General features: G+C 42.2%; 1 protein-coding gene across 1 annotated transcript; it reads left to right on the plus strand.

Moving 5' to 3' along the window:
- Positions 1–389: 389 nt before the first annotated feature.
- LOC137378739 (protein phosphatase 1 regulatory subunit 3E) lies at positions 390–10,869 on the plus strand. Its single transcript, XM_068049103.1, has 2 exons — positions 390–437; positions 680–10,869. Exon 2 carries the CDS (start codon positions 1,795–1,797, stop codon positions 2,677–2,679), a length of 885 nt encoding a protein of 294 aa, XP_067905204.1. The 5' UTR covers positions 390–437; positions 680–1,794; the 3' UTR covers positions 2,680–10,869.
- The last annotated feature ends 12,682 nt before the right edge of the window (positions 10,870–23,551 follow it).

Below are 23,551 nucleotides of genomic sequence, written 5' to 3' on the forward strand. Positions count from 1 at the left end.
CATTTCAAAAGTACCTCATTTGGCTGTGAAGCGTTTTGAGATGTCCAGAGGTCGTGAAAGGCGCTATAGAAAGGGATTAGTGTAGGATTAGTATAAAATGGGTGGTCAATGGTCGGCACAGACTCGGCGGGCCGAAGGGCCTGTTTCAGTGCTGTATCTCTAAATCTAAATCTAAAAAAAATGCAAGTCTCTCTACAAAAAGAAAAAGAGCACAGGCTGGTTTTCATAATGTTACAAGTCCTATAATGTTGTTAAGTGCTTCTAAATTTACAAACAGGAACTGAAATCCTGCATAGGGGACGGGCTAAATTCCTCTAGGTGAAAAACGAAGGGTGCATCTGTATTCAACCCCCGCTCTCCCCCCCCCCCCCCCCTCCCCCCCTTTCAGGTTGACCTTCTATAGCCATTGCGATTTCAACATTCTGCAATTCCAACAGGTTGGTAGTTAATTATTTAGATAAATGTGTGTGTTTTTTTCTACCTGACTGTTGAACGCGTGTTTACATATTATACGTTGCGAGATATCAACGCAGCTTGCCTGCACGTACAAGTCGTACACTTGGCCCTGCAGTCTCTCGCTCATTGGTTCCTCTTTGAAACTGACAACGTGACGACCTGGAGTGAATAAGATGAGGAAAGATTGAGACATCTCTGTTTGTCTGTTTGTCTGTGTCTGCAGAGGTCGCTCGCCTCTCCTGCCTGGATCTGCAAACGTGATTGGCTGCACGACCCCAGCGGTGAACAGAAATGAAACATTGCCATGGCATTCAACTGAATGCAAGTTGCCCCATTTTTAAAAAAAACCAGCCCTGGAAGACCAAACAATGCATAAAAAGCCACAGCCATTGCTACAAATGTGAAATGACAACAGAATATTAAGCAGAAATGTACAGCAGGTCAAGTTAGGAAACCCTTCAGCGGGGCTCCCCACTCTGGGAGAAATTATCGTGATTGTGTCTAGATCTTAGAATTAAAGGAACAAACTTGAACTTGAAACTAATTCTATAATGCCCCATCGATTGCAGTACTCGTTGATTACAGTATTTCAGTGCTCGTGTGGGGTATAAACTCCGGCACAGACTACTTGTAAATTCTAAGTTTTCACAAATCTCCCTGGATTTCATGTGCAATTTTCCTGCAGTGACTCTCTGCATCAGAAGGTTTGGTGATTGAAGGAAACCCCATCAAACCTGAGGCTTTATAGCGTGGCTTTATTCCCACTATGGTTTTGTAATTATGATGTGACTGCATTAATCGTGATTACACTGAGACCCCGGAGTAACGAACAGTCTTTACCTTTGATGATGGCTGCCCTCTCTCTATCTCCCCACCCTCCCAACTCACCCAAGATTCATTCCCCGCCCCCATTACCAAGAGCTCAGCAATTCAGTACGCTGAAACCAATCTGGAGGGATGCTGCTGTCGTCTGGTCTATGCTGTTTTGCCGGAATATTGCCGATTATTTGTGATTTGGAGGAGGGTTAATAGGCTATCTGGTGCTTTGCTTTGCTTTGCCTTTCGTTGAAAAAATAAACCCGCCCCTTTCTGTTGCCAGAAGTCCAGGATTCACCTTCCCTTCGGGTATTACGAAGGCTGGATTGTCATTGGCGTCGCTTTGATTCCGCAGACTGCCTTATATATATTTCCATATATATATAGGCCCGCAGTGTTATTGCAGGAGCTCTTGCCAGATGCAAAGAAAATGTGGTGGTAGCTGCTTTTACAGTGTTTAGTGCAGTTTCTCCCCCCCAAAAAAACCCAGCCTTTACTGTCCTGGTGCCCAGTCTCTGGCTCATGGAGAAGACAGCGGTGCAATCGGGCTTGTACATGCCGAGGAACTTCAGCTGCATCGCCGGCCTGTACGGTAGCTTGGCCGAGGGCTGTGCCTTGGCTGCGGACGGTGCAGGGGAGAGGGAAATGCAGGAGAGCTGTCCCCTCAAGAGCCAGTTGGAGAAGCAGCGCAGCCGAGAGCCAAGCAGCAGCAAAGCGCCGAGTCCCGGGCAGCGGAGGCGAGCCAAATCCCTGCCGGCTCCCGGGGACCGGGCGCTCACCGCTTTAACCCGGGCCAGGAGCAAAAAGGTTCGCTTCGCCGACTCGCTGGGCTTGGAGCTGACCACCATCAGGCACTTCTGCGATGCTGACATGCCGCAGATCCCGCACCGGGTGATGGCCAGGCTGCGGGAGGAGCGGCCCGAGCGCTTGCTGGACAGCACCATGATGGCCATGTTCCTGGACAATCCCACCCACTTCCTGGAGCCCCTGTTCACCAACCCCTGCGACTCGCCACACTTCCAGCAGCGAGTCTGGCTGGACCGAGTCTGCCTGGAGAGCATCGCCACCGACCAGTTCAGCATCCTGGGAGTCATCAGGGTCTTAAACATCGCCTACGAGAAGCAGGTGGTGGTCAGGTACACCCTCAACCAGTGGAACTCCTTCATCGACCTGGCTGCTTGCTACACTGCCCACTCTGAGGGCAGTCAGACAGACACTTTCAGCTTCAAGCTGATCGCTCCCGTCTTCCTGGACGCGGGAGGCACTCTCCAATTCGCCATCCGCTACTTGGTGGCAGGACAGGAGTACTGGGACAATAATAAGGGCTCCGACTATCAGGTAAGAAGCCACAAGTTCAAAATCTCCCCACCCAAGGACTGCGAAAACGGCTGGATCCACTTCATTTGAAAGGGGGAAAGGCGACTATCTCCACCAGAATATGTGTCACACAGACCCAGCATGTCCTTCATGTCTACATTACAACAACAAATAAACAAAAATGCGAGGTTCTATTTTTTTCCTGTTTGAAGCTATTAAACTGTGGTATCACTTTTAAGAAGGGACATTTTCGTTAATTCAAAAAAAATTCTATATTTGTGTTTTAAGGAATGTTGGTCACAGTTATTTTTAAGCCAGAAGTTGACTTGAGTTTTAGTTTTGAGAAGGGTTGCCTAATATTTATGTTTATATGTTTAAGCTTTGCATCGATACCAATGAGTTAAGAGAAACCTATGCAAACAGAGGAGTAATATCAGATCAGATCCAATACACAGCCATAGATTGGAGATAGAGGTAGCTTCTGTTTCAGAAGCCATCTTAGACTTGGGTAATTTTTAAAACCTTTTTAATGCACTTTGCGGTTCCATAGTGGCACTTTCTATTGACTGCATTATGCAGAGACCAATGTAGCTCATTCTTAAGGCTTAATAAAGGAGTCATACTATCTTTAGAAAAAATGTGTCTTAGTAAACTGTTTCTTCACCTCTGCAAGCATGCTGTATGTCACGACAAAGCATATCATGGTGCCACTTGTTTCTGCTGTCTTTGAGACAAATAATGCAGACTTCCTTTGACTCTTAGCCCTTCCCAAACAAGATTACAGTGGCAGGCAGTATTCAAGAGAGGTGACCTTTCAGTATTGAGAAGGGTGCTGACAATATAAATCAAGGCAAGTTGCTTATCGCGGCCTTTAGAATATTAAGAAAAAAGGAAGTGGAGTCAAACAGAGATGTATTTTTTAGATAGTGTTTCTAAAAATGTTATTATAAAGGATGTATCCGAACTAAATTAAACTGTCTAGGGAGAAGCTTTAAAGTATTGCAATGCTGTGGGGGAGGGGAAGAGGACAGAAAACATGATGCTGTGTGTATCTTTTGACTGAAAGATATTTACTCTATGACTATGTTTAATTCATTCTCTACTGTAATGTATAAACTTTCCTTTCAAGCCCTTATTTAAATCATAAAGTAAGGGAAGACTTTAAAGAGGGTTTGTTGATATTTAACACCAGAAGTAACCTCTTATTGCAGCAGATGCTATATCTGTTATAAGTTTTTGGTTTTGAAACAGTTGTCCTGACTCTCAAAATTGTCTTTGCGTTACAACTTCCATATGGTGTTAGGTCACTGTGATTCACACCAAGTTTATTGCCTGGGGTTTGATGAATCTTGTGAAAAATGCCCTACACATTTTAATTTTAGTCCGTATTTTGTGTATAAATGTACTCAGCATTGTTTATACTTTTTCCATAATTTGAATCAAACGTTTGTGTGAGGGAATGATATCACAGCAGAAATAACCATTATATATACATATATAAAAATCCTGCAATAAGGCCTCCTGGATTTGTTCCATCTTGCTGAGTAATCTCTGACCTATATGCCAATCGTGAATATGGTGGTGTTTAGCAAGATGATAGTGTGGTGACAGAGCCCCTTTAAATGCCCTCTATTTTTTGTCAATGTAATATACCTTTTAAAATGAAAGCAATATTCATATGTGGTTGAGTGGCAAGACCAAGTAAATTTATTCTTAGTTTGCTTTCAGCGGTGTTCTTAGTTGGTTGCTCGGAGATATGGAAAAGATACTCAATGTCGACCCCAAGTTGGGTTAGTCTTACCCCATTTCCCCCTCTCCCACCTCCTTATCCACATGGCAAAGTTCCACTCAAAGTTTCCCACCTGGTTACATAAAGTTTATTTTTGTAAACAACATATAAATCACAAGGACTTTAAATGTGAAACGTCAGGCTCACAACCATGTTTAACACGGTGGTGAAAGTATTACCTAACTGGAGGAAGATAACAAATTATTTTTAAAAGACAATGAATCTTGGAAATTTTGGAATAAATACACAGGTTGTAGGTCAGAAGCCTGAAATAAGAAGATGGTCAATGTTTTAGCTTCTGACTAAGCCCAGTCTAAAATATTGATATATAATTCTCTTTCAGATGCTGACTGGCTCCTAAGTATTGCTAGATCTTTACCTTTTTTTTTACATGTAATGTAACTTGTAATTGAAATAGATGTTGACTTACTTTAACTGCTACACAAAATAAATTTATAAGGATAAGACGTTTTTCGAATATGATAATTTACTTTTATACAATCTACAGTGACACAGGGAGAAAATCAGATTGAAATTTTCTTTTAAAAGAAAACGGAATCATTTCGTCCTCACTCCATACACAATTTCTTTTTTGATTGAACACTGTTGCATTAGTATCTCGAATGCAACTAAACTGAGGCACTTCAGTTATGTGCAGAAGCTAGAGAAGCTGGGATTGTTCTCCTTGGAGCAGAGAGGGTTGAGGGGATGTAACAGAGGTGTTGGAAATTAGGGGTTTTGATAGAATAAATAGGGAGAAACTGTTTCCACTGACAGGGGGTTTGGTCATCAGAAGACATCAATTTAAGGTAATTGGCAAAAGCACCAAACTCAGCAAGATGAGAATTTTTTTATACAGCGAGTTATTATGATCTGGAATACACTGCCTGAAAGGGTGGCAGGAGCAGGTTCAATAGTAGCTTTCAAAAGTGAATTGGATATATACTTGAAGGGGAAAAAATTCAGGGCTATGGGGAAAGAATAGGGGTTTGGACTAAGAGCCGGCACAGACATGATGGGCTGAATGGCCTCTTTCTGTGCTGTATAATCCCCTGATTCTATGTTTTATATATATATATAAAAAAAATATTGATTTTACAGTAACTGATTTCAAGGATATGACTTGAAATCTATAGATGGTGTCAGCAGTGAACAACTGGCCCATTTCATATGCTTCCAACAAAAAATGACAGTTGGCCTAAAACATATTTGGTTATACTGGAATACTCCTAACCCTGTACAGCTCCTGAAGCTGGTTTGTGAAAGGGTGTTAACTTGTGCTGTGAAAGTGATATTCAAATTGCTTGTCTGAAGCCTGAACACAAATTAAGGTTAGAAGGGTTTTTCTTTTGCAGAGGATGAGCAAACTTAATTTACTGGTGTGCCACTTTGTGGTATTAACCTGCTGAGTAATGTTGCTAAAAATTATTTTGAAACCAGCTAGAGTTTTGGGAACTACCCCATCTGGTTCACAGTTTTTTGTTGCGAGAGGAAATGTGCAAATGCATTGACACTGCCACCTTCATCACACCCCTAGGAAAAATGTCTACTATAGATTGCATCCAATCAAAAATTGTTTTTGTTTGTTTGAAGTGTGGCCTATGTTTGTGAATTTTGTACGTCAGTAGTGGTTAAGTTGGTAGTGTTCTTGCCTCTGAGTCATAAGATTGTGGGTTCAAGCCTTACTCCAGAACTTGAGTGTTAAAGACAAGGCTCAGGCTCCAGTGCAGTACTGAGGGAGTGCTGCATTGTCGGAGGTCTTGTCTTTTGGATGAAACATTAAACCGAGGCCCTGACTGCCCTCTGAGGTGGATGTAAAAGATCCCATGGCACTAATTTGAAGGAGAGCAGCACACCCCTGGTGTCCTCACCAATGTTTATCCCTCAATCAATATCACACAAATGCATTATCTGGTTATCATCACAGTGCTGTTTGTGGGAGCTTGCGGTGTGCAAATTGGCTACAGTGTTTCAAACATTACAACAGTACTTTATTGGCTGTAAGGCACTTTGAGATGTCTGGTGGTTGTGATAAGCGCTATATAAATGCAAGTCTTTCTTTTTGATATAGTGCTGTTGGATGTTCTGTAGAAATCATTTTGACCTTAAGCTTTACATGAAAAATTATTTGCCTAAAGCACTGTATATGTTGTCAAACTTTCTGTCCACTGTTGCAATGTTTGAAGAAGAGAAGGGAGAGAAGGTGGTGAGTCCATAGCCTGTGCATTATCTAGCACTTGCTATGTTCAAATGATCAACACAGATATTTTCAATCCCATCATATCTTGGCTTTAGCTAGATAATAGTGCAACAGTGATGGCATGGAAATGTTGACCATTTCTGGACCTGGTGAATTTGGTTTCTACCTGGATTAAAGGCAACTGTGGGACAAAACTCTCAGCTGTCAAAATCCAATTCTTCTTCGCCCCTTGTTGTTCTCTCCCCTCAACCACAGACTGTAGTTGGACATCAGTTAGCATAATGGAGAAATCTATGTTGATCATCATAGCCTCATAAGTAACATTAGCAATTGTGATGTACCTACAGGGGCACACTATAGCACCAAATTTTAAATCTATAATTCCTATTCTTTAGAAAAGCACTATTTTAGTGCACCACTAACACCTCATCTAGTTTAACCAGTGAATAGCTAAGTCATACAGATCAGGAAAATCCCAGGCTTGATTTGCAGTCTGTACTAAATTATGTCAGTCAGGGAAATAGTACAAGTGATAAAATTGGCCTCAATGCCAGGGATAGGGAGGTTAAAATTACACTTGATGATTATAATGCTTTAAGTGGGCATGGATGTTTGAGGACAAAATCAAACTTGGTTTTGGCGCCATCCACAGTCAAATAGTCTTTTAGTGCACAGTGCCCTTGTACTTGAAAAAACATTAGTTGAGGAAATACCCTCAGTGGATGGCATTTGCTATGGAAGTGTACCCCAGCTTTAATCAACACCTTTTGCAAGAGGAGAAATTGGAAGGACAAAGCAAATCTCCTAAGTTTTAAGTCAAAAATTCCATGCAGTATTGTAATACATTTGTAAACCTGTCATTCTGTTAGCTTTAGAACATAAGCTTTATACATATTTTCTACTAATTTCAAGATCGCCTGCTTTGAGCAACTTATTCATTCTGAGTAACTGTGGCATACAGTGCCATTTTTACGAACGCTTTGGAATGAGGAAAGATGTTTCTAGGACTTTAATTCTCATTCACCTGGATAACAACCTCGACACACTTTGTAATTTTTCTGTGAGACATGCCAAGGTGCTATATAAATTAAAGTTCTTTATTCATAATTGGAATGTTGTGTGGTCAGGTTAGCGAAGCAATTGTTTTGATGGATAACTGATACAGCATTCCCTCACACAAAATAAGCTAGCAACCAGTGTAATGTACAAAGATAGTCTGTTTTGAGATTGTTCCCCTTCCAAGTGTCAGTCATGGTTCAGTTGGTAGCATCTTTGCCTCTGAGTCACAAGTTTGTGGGTTCAAGTCCCACTCTAGAGACTTGAGCACAAAAATCTGGCACTCCGGTACCATAGCAAGTAAGTGCTGCACTGTTACAGGTGCCATTTTCTGGACAAGACACTAAACCAAGACTCTGTCTGCTTTAGAAATGGACTTGAGATCCCATGACACTGTTTTGAAGAAGAGCAGAGAGTTATCCCCTGTGTCTATCCATCAATCAACATAAGAAAAACAAAAAAGCAGATTATCTGCTCATTGTCACTTTGCTGTTTGTGGGATCTTGCTGTGTGCAGTTGGCTGCTGCATTTCCTACATTGCAACAGTGACTACACTTCAAAACGTCTTTCATTGTCTTTTGGGACATCCTGAGGTTGTGAAAGGCGCTATGTAAATGCGAATCTTTTCATTTTCTTTAGAGTTAACTGGGATTTCTTTGCTATTGTGCCATTGAAACATATAACTAATGCCCAACAACGTTTGAAATAGTTAATCAAAGTTTTTCTAGTAGATGGTTGTTAAATGCAGCACACACTTTCGAACCCAGGAAGGTCCATACTGAATCATGGTTCCATTTGGTGCAGTAGGAGGGATAATCCAAATGGCCTTTGGTCCCATGAGCGAAGGAATGGGAAAAGAAATCAATCGAGGTTTTCAATTCTGATTATTTTTCAATTACTTCTGATGCAAAGTATGCTTTTGAGGGTCCGAATATGAGTTGGCACCTTCAGGGGAGAAGTGGAGAATGAATCGGTGTATGTATCGTGCTATTTCAGTACATAATCTGTGAGAATAGGAACTCATTGCTTTGACTGGTCTCAATAGGGTCATCTAGAATTTCTCCCCCACCACCTCCCCCTCACATTTCAAAATTATATGTTGCGGTATAAGTGGTGGAAAATAGGAAAATATACCCAAAAGTAATACGAAAAGAGAATGCTGGTTAGTATATAGTAATGATGAAGTCGTGTTGACATGCCCATCATTCCTATTTATGCTGGTACTGGAGGAAACTTTCCCTAATGTCACCTCAAGGTTGTTGTAGACAAGATGTCAGCTGCTCCAAAGCAGAAAACAAGATAACAAAAGGCAACAAGGTGACTAAATATAGTGATAGCTCTTATCCAAGATTATTTTGGGCCAGTGCAGGGGAATGTACTTGAGGATCACACCGCTTCCTACAACTTTTGCAGATTTTTTTATTCGTTCGGGGGATGTGGGTGTCGCTGGCTAGTCCAGCATTTATTACCCATCTCTAATTGCCTTTGAGAAGGTGGTGGTGAGCTGCCGTCTTGAACTGCTGCAGTCCTTGGGGTGTAGGTACACTCACAGCGCTGTTAGGAAGGGAGTTCCAGGATATTGACCCAGTGACAGTGAAGGAACAGCAATATAGTTCCAAGTCAGGATGGTGTGTGGCTTAGAAAGGAACTTGAAAGAGTGCATGACTGTCCAATATAAAAGAGACTGGAGATAAAAGTACAATTAGAAAATGTACATGATCTTATCCATTTCTGAAATTTGCTTCTCTCCTTAACTTTAGGAATTTAAAATGTGACGTGTTGTGACTTAATGTGATACATGTCTGTATTTTTACATGTATGTAAAGAATTAAAAATTTTTATGAATGGATCGTGCTAAATCGACGTGTGCTATTTGACATTTATGTGTAGTATTGAATACAGAATATCTGTCTTTCTTGCCTTTGACATTCAGTATCCATTATAAAGTCTGTCTAACAAAATCCATTATTTATTGTCTGTATGCTGCTTTAATTTCTGAATTGACTGTTCATCCAACATCAACCTTCAGTTTCTTCCCCACCGTTTCACTACAGAGTTGATATTTATGTGTTTGAATTTTGATGAAAGAAGGCATATGGATTTTTATTATTAATATAGAGTGAAATGAGGTGTCATACTGCAATGGTAATACTGTGTAACCAGTAATCCTAACCTAGGCTTTTTTATGACTGGGGATGTCTACTTAATGTGGGGTATGCTGCTTGGTGAAAAAGTACTGAAGAATTATAAATGCCAAGAAAACTAAAAGTCAGTCATTCACAGACTCATTTATGTTTGATATCAAGTACTGGATCCTCAGGGAGACTTATCAGAAAAGCAACCTCCAGGAGGGTTTCCAGGAAAGGGCTCGGCCTGCACTGTTTTTCTTTTCTTGACCAATTTTCATAAGCAATTGTATTTTAAATGCACCAATATTACAAATATTTTCATTGATATTGCTTATGGAATTTTACTCTCTCTCTATTGAAGATAATTTCCCTGGCAGTTTCTCTCTATCGTGCAATCTGATCTTAAGTTCGAAGATGTTTTTAAAGAATTCTTAGCTTTTGAGTTTCGAACTTGACCTTTATCTGTGCAACAGTACATTGGTGAACTATGCAATATTAAATATTAATAGCTGTCGGTTCTATCAAATCTGCCAAAATATTTTAAAGGAATATAGAAAAGCTCCCAGGGTCTCCATACAACCTCTTTTTAAGCTCACGTAGTACATGTTTGACCTGCGTCTGACCCAGGCAACAACTATTTTTGTGTCCATATGTCTGCATGCTGTTCCATTTCATGGAATGAAAACTCCTGACCTAAATGTGTTATAAAATGCTACAAAATAATTGTTTGTCGTCTTGTGTCAATTTGAAGGGAATAGTTTCTGGAATTGCCATTTTTAAAGGTTTGTGCTACATTGTACTGCTGGGTGACATTTATAATCATGGCAATGTTACAATGTTCAAACAGTTTTGTGGTCAAATGTTCTGTACTTATACAGTAAATCTTGGCTAACAATTAAATCTTATGTAATGGTCACTTACCCATAAGTTCTATTGCTTTATTGGAGGGGGAGATTGCAGGAGCCAAACTTGTCCAGTGACCAATCAATTCTAAACCTGCTGTATACAGAATGGTACTACTGTATTTTCTATTTGTTAACCTTTCATTGTGAAAATATTGCTTTATATTTTTGTACTTGATGTCAATAAAATATACTGTACGACAATTCTAGCTGTGAGCATTTTCTTCGATAATGAATGTTTCCTTGATTGAACAATCATCTGACTTAAGGAACTGCAGACTATATGTTCTTAGTTTGCAGTCCTAGAAACTCATTTATTTATTTAGAGATACAGCACTGAAACAGGTCCTTCAGCCCACTGAGTCTGTACCAACCATCAACCACCCATTTATACTAATTCTACATTAATCCCATATTCCTACCACATCCCCACCTTCCCCTACCACCTACCTATACTAGGGGCAATTTATAATGGCCAATTTACTGATCAACCTGCAGGTCTTTGGCTGTGGGAGGAAACCAGAGCACCCGGCGAAAACCCACACGGTCACAGGGAGAACTTGCAAACTCTGCACAGGCAGTACCCAGGTCGCTGGAGCTGTGATGCTAACCACTGCACCACTGTGCCACCCTGTTCTGTTCTGTTAGTTCTGTTCCAGTTGGTACGCATCCAAAAGAAAATATTTACATTCTTCTCGGAAGGTTTGAGAAATCCCTGGTCTGTGTTGAGTTAGCTGATCTCATCCAAGGTGAGGGCAATACAATAGAAGGGAAATAGTTAGCTAGGTTCCTGTTGTCAGCAACTCCTGATGATGTAATTGAACATCTTGGCAGAATAGGATCAATCTTTGCTTTGATTCACCCCCACCAACTCCCACCGTCTTCCCTTTCGTGGCTCAATAACCTGTTGACTCACTATCTGGCCTTCTCTATGAAGAGCGGCCATTTGAGTGACTTGCTGGAGGCCAATGAACTGGACCCCCAACGAGACTTCTCACATTCAGGAAAGGAAAGGGGAAAATTGGGGTGGAAGAAACAAAACGTATTAGTTTAGTGGGAAATGTTGCTTGTATATGAAATGCATCTAACTATTCAGTACATTATATGAATTGTAAAATAGATGAACATTAAATCCCACACAATATGTAAGAAACATTGTCTTGGAAATTTTAATATGTTATCTACATTAACTAGAGTATCTGGTATTCTCACAATGGGCTAAATGGCCTCCTTCTGTGCTGTAAAACTTCCTATGTTTCTTAAAGTGCCCACTTTCCATCTAGCCTTGGCATACATCATTCATCAGTAAGATTGTATATACTGCCTAAATTGCTTAAAATGCTTTCCACTGCCCCCCTTAACCCAATCAGCAAGACATCAAAGACCGAAGTGGACACAAATATTTAACGATGGTTGCAATGAATACAGTAAGTGCCAATGAAAGGTTGAATATTGGTGATTACGGAGTAGGTACGTTAACTCCTAACCATCCGCTGCATCTAAATCATGAGCATAATAGTAACTTATTTATAAATATTGCAATATTTCCATATAAGTTGCCTTTCACTTAGAATAACAGAGTTATGTTCGACAGCCAAGCTTGTATCACAGTCTTAGTTTGTTCCAAGTCTTTTTTCATGCATCATTGGCAGGCTTCCAGCATTCAGGCTGTGAATATATAAATCAAAAAACCTCTCCTTGAGTACCAGCTGTCTGTGGTGATGGACAATGCTGCTGTTAAGTGTGTTATGGTGAATCATCATTGTCTGTCTTCATCTTTCTTCCTAGTTTAGTTCGCTTGGCATGCCCTGTAAATTTGTCAACTGCCATGTTTTGTTTTAGTGCTTAGAGATTTCTGCTATTGAATTTCAAAGACGCTTCAGCTCCTTCAAAAACTTATTACATTTTCCAAAACTTCTGTTTAGGAGAACTGGGTCTGACTCTTAATACTTTAAACTACCAAAAGAGAAGCTCATCTCAAGTGATCTAAACAATCAAAGGGCAGTTTGGTTGCAGAGATCCCTGACTAAAGGTGACACTTAAGTGCTTAGACATATCTTAGAATGTTGTAACTGTTAGCACGTGTAAGCTTCCACAAGATAGCATGCTGTACTGATAAGAGTTGAGGTGTATTACACAATTCTTTCGGTCACAAGACTGCCTGGTTCCTGGTTCTTTGAGGCTGCTTGATCCAAGGAAGATAAACTCTTCCATTTTTGGTCAACAGCATCTGTGACTGTATTTAGTGAATTGCCATTTCGGCTGGACATTGAAATCATGTAAGGGAATTAATTCCTTCAGCTAGGCTACAACTCTCACGTGTATCTACACTCTGTGTCATACCAGTGGATCTTAATATTGAAGTTGGGTTTTATTCCCTCAGATCACAGTGCAGTGCTACAGAGTACAAATCAGATTTCATATCAAAACTTTTTACGTAGCGTCTGGTTATGATCTGGAATGCATTGCCTGAGAGTGTGTGGTGGAAGCAGATTCAATCGTGGCTTTCAAAAGAGATGTGGATAATTATCTGAAAAGAAAGAAAAATGCAGGGCTATGGGGAAAAGGCAGGGGAATGGGATGAGGTGAGTTGCTCTTACAGAGAGCTGGCATGGATTCGATGGGCCAAATGGCGTCGTGCTGTAACCATTCTGTGATTCTACGATTTGATCATTTTTTAAAGTTATTTTAAGATGATTTTGTTTCTAATAGTCCTGTTAGTATATTTGGGTGCATTGTTTAGTTTAGAGATACAGCACTGAAACAGGCCCTTCGGCCCACTGAGTCTGTGCTGACCATCAACAACCCATTTATACTAGTCCTACACTTAATCCCATATCCCTGCCACATCCCCACCTGTCCCTATATTTCCCTACTACCTACCTATACTCGGGGCAATTGCTAATGGCCAATTTACCTATCAACCTGCAAGTCTTTGGCATGTGGGAGGAAACCGGAGCACCCGGAGGAAACCCGCGCAGACACAGGGAGAACTTGCAAACTCCACACAGGCAGTACCCAGGATTGAACCCGGGTCGCTGGGTCAATGTGCCGCCATTGCTAGATTTAAATTTTCTAAAGCATTATAAAGTGACCAAATATTGAATGGAAAAATATGGGTTAAAAGATGTCGCAGTTCAGAATTAGGAAAGGGCATTCTGGATGATTATTATATAGAATGTACAGCACAGAAACGGGCCAGATGGTGCAACTGGTCTGTGCTGATGTTTGTGCTCCACAAGAGCCTGCTCCCACCCTATTTCATCTGACCCTTTAGGCATAATGTTCTATTCCTTTATCCCTCATGGACATATCTAGCTTCCCCTTAAATTCATCTGTGCTATTATCCTTGACTGCTTCTTGTAGCAGGTTCCACATTCTCACCACTCTTTCGGTAAAGAGGTTTATCCCTAATTTCCTGTTGGATTTATTGATAACTTATTTTTCTGTTACCTAGCTATAGCTAATGATAGCCTATATGGTTTTTAGAATGGTGTAAGTGGACAGTGTAGGACTATACAACCTGATCACCCACTCTCCAATTGGATAAAACAGAGATATGTGCATGCACAGAGCTCTGCTTAATATTGTGGGTGAGATGTTCTGCGATCTTGTCAGCTCTTCCCTAACCTTTTAAGAAAATTTTAGGAATATACCAAAAAGCCTTTAACTTTGAGAACCACAGGGCTTAGCTTGCTGGATAGTTACAGTTAGGCAGAAGCAGTAATAGAAACAATTTCTTCCAGGCAGTCTAGTTAGCAGAACACTAAATCAACAAACATTTGGCTAAGTTGTACAGCCCAACTTGTGTTGATAGGACACAAGATATGCAGTGTAATTGTCTCATAAGGAAAATCCAAAGGCTTGAATAAATTCTAACCAGCTGTAATTGAGATATTATGATGTATTGTGATGAATTCAAAAATAAAATGAAAATATTTTTCTTCTGATTTCAATAAAGGCTTTATGGCTGTTTACAATGTCTTTTATTTGTTTATTCATTAAAAATATTGTGTGTGATGCACACTTCTGTCCACAAACCTCACTTCCAGATATCATAATTTTTGGCCGTGTTTTTCTGTCAATATTTCCCATTATTTTATTTATTTAGAGATACAGCACTGAAACAGGCCCTTCGGCCCACCGAGTCTGTGCCGACCAAGAACCACCCACTTATACTCCATCTCCTTGGCCTCCTTATCTCGAGAGACAATGGGTAAGCGCCCCATTTATACTAACCCTACAGTAATCCCATATTCCCTACCACCTACCTACACTAGGGGCAATTTACAATGGCCATTTACCTATTACCTGCAAGTCCTTGGCGGTGGGAGGGAACCAGAGCACCCGGCGAAAATCCACGCGGTCACAGGGAGAACTTGCAAACTCCACACAGGCAGTACCCAGAATTGAACCCGGGTCCCTGGAACTGTGAGGCTGCAGTGCTAACCACTGCGCCACTGTGCCGCCCTACTACATAAACAGTGACAATGTAGTTATTGGCCACTAAGTAGCACCATGGAATGAGTTTTTGAATTTCCTTCCCCAAATTTGTTGCCATCTTGTATATGTAGAAATAAACTTGGGTTCGTGAACTGATTTTGGGCAATTTATTTGTTTCATATAAATCCCCATGATTGAATGTCTTTGCTGATTCTGTTCGTTGCATTGTTTAAAATGGAAATCACCCCCTTCTAGAGTGTATTTGTACTGTATTACCCATCACATTATTAGCATCATTCGATGGTATCAAATCCAGACCCAGAAATTATCCAGCTACGATTTGTACTACACCTTTAGTTAATATTATGCATAGCTTAATCACATCTTACTGGGTTACATGACAAATAGAGTGGAAGAAAGTCATCCTCGTTCCCAAGGGACTGCCTAAGAAGAAGATGTAGGGAGTTGGGTTTTCAGTCTTCTTCCCATTTGGAGATCACATGGCACAAACCCATTTTGTAGTCGGGTTAGACGATAGCTCAAAAGTGCAATTTGAACATCCTCATTCTTCTTCAGCAATGAGTTTACCGTACGCACTCCTCTTTGAGCTTCACCATTGGCTTGAGGGATCTTGGTGAGCTAGTGGTATGAACAAATCCATATAATTCTGTGAACTCTTTATGACGTCATAACTCAAGTTTTCATTAGCAAACTGTGGTCCATTGGTTGAAATTACAAGGTCTAGGATTCTATGAGTTACGAATATCTCCTTCAACGATGTAATCACTGCTTCAGAAGTTTGACCTTGCAGTTTCTTGACTTCTATCCATTCTTCTGTGTGGTGAGGTCGCCAGTGCCAGACGACCAGTGGGACGCCCAAAGCTCCACTTCAAGGATCCTTGCAAGCATGACATGAAGACCCTAAATGTCGACTATTGCAACTGAGAGTCACTAACTGGCGAAAGAGGGAAATGGTGACACATCCTGTGGACTGGTGTGCACGACCACAATGACCAGTTGCTCCAGCAGCTTGGCAAAAGGCGCCAACATCAAAAACAATAATTCACTTCGTCACTTGGCAGCTTCATGTGCAGCACTAGTGGCAGAACCTGCCTCTCAAGGATTAGCTTTCAACAAAGGTGCGCCAAGAGAATTCACCCCACTTAAAAGGGTTGTTTGCTGCGTATCCATTATCTTTCGTAGATGGAAGGATGCCATTACTCCTGAGTAATAGTCAACAATCAAGACATTTAACCTCTGTATTCAAAAAGATCCTATGGTTTGATGGAAAGAAAGATGACATCAGTGGTTCTCTTGACGATGAATAGCACATGTAATACATCTTGATATCATCTCTTCCAGTGATTTTGAAAGAGCTGGCCACCAAACAGAATTTCTTGCTCTGTCTCGACATTTTGTGATGCCAAGTTTCCTTGGTGCAATCTTTGTAGTATGTCTAATCTGAGAACTCTCGGAATGACCAATCTCTTGTCCTAAATGAGTAAATCATCAACTACACTGAGGTAGCTTATCTGTTCGTAGTACTGTCTGAGAATAGGATTGTGTGGCATGTATGCTGGCCACCCTTTGACACAGTACTGTCTGACTTGAGCACATTCCTCAGGTTTCTGTGCATATCTGATTTCCTGCAGTCTCTGAGTTGTCACTGGTAGAATTGTGGTTGTTGTTGATACAAAGGTTTATACCTCTTCAATAAGGGGTACATCACCTTGTTCTGGTTTTGCAGCTGGGATACAAGACAATGCATATCCTGTGATCTGCTGCTTTCCTGGAACATACTCTGTCTTTGCATCAAACCTCATCATCCTCAGTCTGAACCTTAGAGCTCGTGGACGCATCTTTGCGAACTCCTTTGCATTTAGGAGAGTTGTCAAAGGTTTGTGGTTTGTCTCTATCTTGAAGATAAGACCAATAACATAATCTGCAAACTTTTCATAAACCCATGCAGCTGCTAATGCTTCTTTCTCTATCGCTGTATATCTCTGTTCAACCTGTTCACTCAGCTCCTGACCTCATTACAGCCTTGGTTCTGGGGTGAGGTGAGAGTAACTGCCCTTGACATCAAGGCAGTATTTGACTGAGTATGGCATCAAGGAGCCCTAGCAAAACTGGAGTTGTGGTTGTTGGAGGTCAATCATCTCAGTCCCAGGATATCACTGCAGGAGTTCCTCAGGGCAGTGTCCTAGGCCCAGCCATCTTCAGCTGCTTCATCAATGACCTTCCCTCCATCATAAGGTCAGAAGTGGGGATGTTCGCTAATGATTACACAATGTTCAGCACCATTCGCAACTCCTCAGATACTGAAGCAGTCTGGGTAGAAATGCAGCAAGACCTGGACAATATCCAGGCTTGGGCTGATAAGTCACAAGTAACATTCATGCTACACGAGTTCCAGGCAGTGACCATCTCAAACAAGAGAGAATCTAACCATCTTCCAAGCAAGTGAAGTTCAATGCAGAGAAATGCGAAGTGATTCATTTTGGTAGTAAGAACATGGAGAGACAATATAAAATAAAAGGTATAATTCTAAACGGAGTGCAGGAGCAGAGGGACCTGGGTGTTTTTGTGCATAAGTCATTGAAGGTAGCAGGACAGGTTGAGAGAGCGGTTAATAAAGCATACAGTATCCTGGGCTTAATTAATAGGGGCATAGAGTACAAGAGCAAGGAAGTTATTTTGAACTTGTGTAAGACACTAGTTCAGCCTCAGCTGGAGTACGGTGTCCAATTCTGGGCGCCGCACCTTAGGAAAGACGCGAGAGCATTGGAGAGAGTACAGAAAAGATTCACGAGAATGGTTCTGGGGTGAGGAATTTCAGTTATGAAGGTAGATTGGAGAAGTTAGGACTGTTTTCCTTGGAGAAGAGAAGGCTGAGAGGTGACTTGATAGTGGTATTCAAAATCATGAGGGGTCTGGACAGAGTAGATAGAGAAAGGCTGGTCCCATTCATGAAAAGATCGAGAACGAGAGGGCACAGATTTAAAGTATTTGGTAAGAGAAGCAAAAGTGACATGAGGAAAAACTTTTTCACGCAGCGATTGGTTAAGGTCTGGAATGCGCTGCCTGAGTGTGTGGTGGAGGCAGGTTCAACTGAAGCATTCAAAAGGGAATTAAATATATGAAAAGGAAGAATGTGCAGGGTTATAGGGAGAAGGCGGGGGAATGGAACTGTGGGAGTTGCTCTTTCAGAGACCCAGTGCAGACACGATGGGCCGAATGGCAGCCTCCCATGCTATAATGATGCTGTGATCTCCCCTTGATGTTCAATGGCATTACCATCGCTGAATTCCCCCACTATTAACATTCTTCTAGTCAACATTGACAAAAAACTGAATTGGACCAGCCATATAAATGCTGTGGCTACAAGAGCAGGTCAGAGGCTGGGAATTCTGTGGCGAGTAATCCACCTCCTGACTCCCCAAAGCCTGTCCACCATCTACAAGGCACAAGTCAGGAGTGTAATGGAATACTCTCCACTTGCCTGGATGGGTGCAGCTCCAACAACACTCCAGAAGATTGACACCATCCAGGACAAAGTAGTCCACTTGATTGCTACGCCATCCATCACCTTCAAGATTCATTCCCTCCACCACTGATGCACAGTGGCAGCAGTGTACCATAGACAAGATGCACTGCAGCAACTCATCAAGGCTCCTTCCACAGCACCTTCCCAACCTGCAACCTCTACCACCAAGAAGGACAAGGGCAGCAGATGCATGGGAACACCACCACCTGCAAATTCCCATCCTAGCCACACACCATCCTGACTTGGAACTATATCGCCATTCCTTCACTGTCGCTGGGTCAATATCCTGGAACTCCCTTCCTAACAGCACTTTGGGTATACCTGCACCCCAAGGACGACAGCAGTTCACCACCTTCTCAAGGGCAAGTAGGAATCGTAGCCAGCGATGCCCACATCCTATGAACAAATTTTTTAAAAAGTCTCTGTCAGTGAACGGGATGTGTAGTAAACTGGTCTGCATTTTCCATCTGTCTGTGTCTAAAACAGTATGGCTCCCTGTCGAGTAGAAGATGCATCTGCAGCAATGATGATGGGTAGCTCAGGGTCATAGTGAGCCAACACATCTGGTGATATTAGCATTTCTTCTTTTTTTTTCAAATGATCTCTGTTGTGCTTCCTACAAACACCATGTATTGTCCTGTCTTAACAATCGATGTAGTGGCTCATTGACTCCAGCTAGGTTCATTCCCATAAATCTCTGTAGCTCAGTTACATTCCTTGGAGCTGGAAACTCCTTGATTGCTCTTGTTTTAGTGTATCAACTCTTACACTAGATCCATCTACAATATGTCTGAGGAATTTGACAATTGGCTACGAGAAGTCACATTTTTTATTGAGTGTAAGACCTGCTTTCTCTAAACATTGAAACACTGCTCTCACGGTAGTGTCATGTTCTACCTGGGTGGATCCATGGATCAGGACATCATCCATATGACACACAACTCCATCGAACCCTTCTAGGATGCTTGACATTGTCCTTTGGAAAATTTCAGGCATGACATGATACCAAAGGGTGTTCTGTTGAAACAAATCCTTCCAAATGGGGTGAAGAAGGCTGTGAGCATCAACTGATTTGCATACTTAACCCAGTAACAATGCAATATCCAGTATACCGCATTACATTACAAAAGGTGCTATATAATGCAAGTTGTTGTTATTGGATTCAGTATCACTCACCACTCTAAACTGGCCTAAACTGTAAGTAAACCAGATTGTGCCTTTACCTACCCATCTTTCCAATAGAACACCTTTGTCAAGGTACTTCAGCTTACTGAACCATGCTGTGATCATCTTATCTTCAGTAGGTGGAAGAATACACACTCTTTCAGATCATGGCTGTAGATCGTTAACCCATGTAAGATATGACAGGTTAAAGAACAGTATTCCATACAAACAACATATTTATAATAATCACAAACTTTACTCATTCCCCCCTTCCCCCACAATGTCTAAAAGCAACACAAATGTTTTTCCTGTGATAACCTTCAGCACTAATTTGACCCTTGGAACCTAGCTTCTTTAAATGTCACATAGTTAACTATTACCATGGACTTCTCTGATCCTGCTGACTGGTGAGATGAAAACAGGCAGCCAATAGAAGCCTGTAGTTGGAAGCTACTGACTGCAGAGTTGGCTGCTTAAGGGACCAAGACAAATTATTCACCCATCTTCTTGACCAAGGTTTCAGTCATCCCCTCCTATATTCTGTGGTTTAGTGTCCATTCCCAGATCTATCTCTATATGATTTTTCTTCATCTCTGTGAATCATCTTGGGTTGATTTCTCAGCTAAAAGCTCAGTGTAAAGCAACTTGTTGTGGGCCCTCTCACAGACTTAGTTTGATGTTGTTGTGAAACCTCTTAGGATGTTTTGCTATGTTAAAGATGCTATAAATGCGAGTTGTTCTTGTCTAAACCTCAGACATAGCTGTCAATCGAGCTCATTACATAAAAAACTCCCTCAGATGTCAGTCCCTAGGACTTTATAATTTGAATGGATTGGCCCCGTCCTGTGAAACCTGTTGATCAGTGCCAGGCATTTCAGACACAAATAGAATATGTTGGAAGCGCTCAGCAGGTCAGTGACCATCTGTGGAAAAAAACTGACAAGATAACATTTCAGGTGCAACAGGTTCATCAGAAGTGGAAAAAAAATGACAGGAACAGAACAAAGGGAGGGACAGGAATGGAAGACATGCATATTCACAGTGAGATAGGTTAAAGCAAGCTGTGAAGTGATTAAATGGAACACATTGAATGACTGATATATTAACATGAGACCATAGGGAGAAGCAAACTAAAAGAAACTGAAATAAAAACAGAAAGTGCTGGAAATACTCAGCAGGTTTGGCAGCATCTGTGGAGAGAGAAACAGAGTGTGTGGTGGTGTGGGGGTGTGGGGAGTGTGGGGGGTGATGGTGGTGCTGGGGGGTGTGGTAGTATGTGGGCGGTGGTGCTGTGGGGAGTGTGGGTGGTGATGGTGGTGCTGGGGGGTGTGGTAGTATGTGGGGGGTGGTGATGTGGGGGTGCTGTCGTGGTGATGGGTTATGGTGGTGGTAGCTGGTTGTAGGTGTATAAGAGGTATGAAATGGAAACAGGGAGATGCTGTCAAAGTGAAACAGAATCTCAAAGCCTCAGGAAAAGAAAACGAGAGCAAGGATGGAGACTGTCCCACCAGCAAGATGTTCCAATGGGCAAACCTGTCTTAGTTTAGTTTAGTTTAGAGATACAGCACTGAAACAGGCCCTTCGGCCCACCGAGTCTGTGCCGACCATCATCCACCCATTTTATACTAATCCTACACTAATTCCACATTACTACCACATCCCCACCTGTCCCTATATTTCCCTACCACCTACCTATACTAGGGGCAATTTATAATGGCCAGTTAACCTATCAACCAGCAAGTCTTTGGCATGTGGGAGGAAACCGGAGCACCCGGAGGAAACCCACGCAGACACAGGGAGAACTTGCAAACTCCACACAGGCAGTACCCAGAATTGAACCTGGGTCGCTGGAGCTGTGAGGCTGCAGTGCTAACCACTGTGCCACTGTGCCGCCCGTGCCACCACCACCCCCTGCCCCCACACAGAGAGATGGATGTACCCATCTTGCATTGCCAGCATCTCCTGGTGTAAAGAAGGTTGGAACTAAAGTTAAGGTCTAAGTCATTGTTTATGCTGGAGGGTTGCAAACCGTCCGAAAGAAAGATAAGGCACTGTTTGTCAAGCTTTATCGGAAGAGTGTAGCACGTCAAAGAAAGAGGGCTCAGAATGAGAGGGAATTGAGGTGGCAAGCAGTAGGAAACTTGAGTTGGCACTTGCGGGCAGAACGGAAGTGTTCGTCAAGACACTCACTTAAATCTACATTAGGTCTCCCCAAAGCAAAGGAGAGCACATAATGAATATTGGATGCAGAATATACAGAATGCCGGTTTTGTGTTTAAACTAATTTGGCAGGGGGATGGGAACCAGAGCCACGGATCAGTGGATGGGGTAGCTGTTGAGCAGGCAGATACCGAGTGCAGAGAGTCTGCGAGGAAGGTTAGACAGTTGACAGGGCAAAGTTGCAGCCAGTATGATGGGTTGAAGTGTGTCTATTTTAACGCAAGAAGTGTCAGGAATAAGGGTGATGAACTGAGAGCATGGATCAGTACTTGGAGCTACGATGTTGTGGCCATTACGGAGACGTGGATATCACAGGGGCAGGAATGGATGTTGGATGTTCCGGGGTTTAGATGTTTCAAAAGGAATAGGGAGGGAGGTAAAAGAGGTGGGGGAGTGGCATTGCTAATCAGGGATAGTATCACAGCTGCAGAAAGGGAGGTCGTCGAGGAGTGTTTGTCTACTGAGTCATTATGGGTGGAAGTCAGAAACAGGAAAGGAGCAGTCACTTTGTTGGGAGTTTTCTATAGACCCCCCAATAGCAACAGAGACATGGAGGAACAGATTGGGAGGCAGATTTTGGAAAGGTGCAGAAGTAACAGTGTTGTTGTCATGGGTGACTTCAACTTCCCTAATATTGATTGGAACCTCCTTAGTGCAAACAGTTTGGATGGAGCAGTTTTTGTCAGGTGTGTCCAGGAAGGTTTCCTGACTCTATATGTAGATAGGCCGACTAGAGGGGAGACTATGTTGGACTTGGTGCTTGGCAACGAACGAGGCCAGGTGGCAGATCTCTCGGTGGGAGAGCATTTCGGTGATAGTGATCACAACTCCCTGACCTTCACTATAGTCATGGAGATGGACAGGAGCAGACGGGATGGGAAAATATTTAATTGGGGGAGGGGGAATTACAATGCTATTAGGCAGGAACTGGGGAGCATAAATTGGGAACAGATGTTCTCAGGGAAATGCACGACAGAAATGTGGAGGTTGTTTAGGGAGCACTTGCTGCGACTGCAGGATAGGTTTGCCCCGATGAGGCAGGGAAGGGATGGTAGGATGAAGGAACCTTGGATGACAAGAGATGTGGAACAGCTAGTCAAGAGGAAGAAGGAGGCTTACTTAAGGTTGAGGAAGCAAGGATCAGACAGGGCTCTAGAGGGTTACAAGGTTGCCAGGAAGGAACTGAAGAATGGACTTAGGAGAGCTAGAAGGGGACATGAAAAAGTCTTGGCGGGTAGGATTAAGGAAAATCCCAATGCGTTCTGCACTTATGTGGGGAACAAGAGGATAGCCAGAGTGAGGATAGGGCCAATCAGAGATAGTGGAGGGAACTTGTGCCTGGAGTGGGAGGAGGTAGGGGAGGTCCTAAATGAATACTTTGCTTCAGTATTCACTAGTGAGAGGGACCTGGTCGTTTGTGAGGACAGCGTGGAACAGGCTGATATGCTGGAACAGGTTGAGGTTAAGAGGGAGGATGTGCTGGAGAATTTGAATGATATGAGGACCGATAAG

This window comes from Heterodontus francisci, chromosome 17 (assembly GCF_036365525.1).
Source record: "Heterodontus francisci isolate sHetFra1 chromosome 17, sHetFra1.hap1, whole genome shotgun sequence".
In the NCBI taxonomy this organism is placed as follows: domain Eukaryota; kingdom Metazoa; phylum Chordata; class Chondrichthyes; order Heterodontiformes; family Heterodontidae; genus Heterodontus; species Heterodontus francisci.

Excerpts from the sequence above, each read along its gene's own strand:
- LOC137378739 (XM_068049103.1), top strand. The coding sequence starts at position 1,795 with ATGGAGAAGACAGCGGTGCAATCGGGCTTGTACATGCCGAGGAACTTC.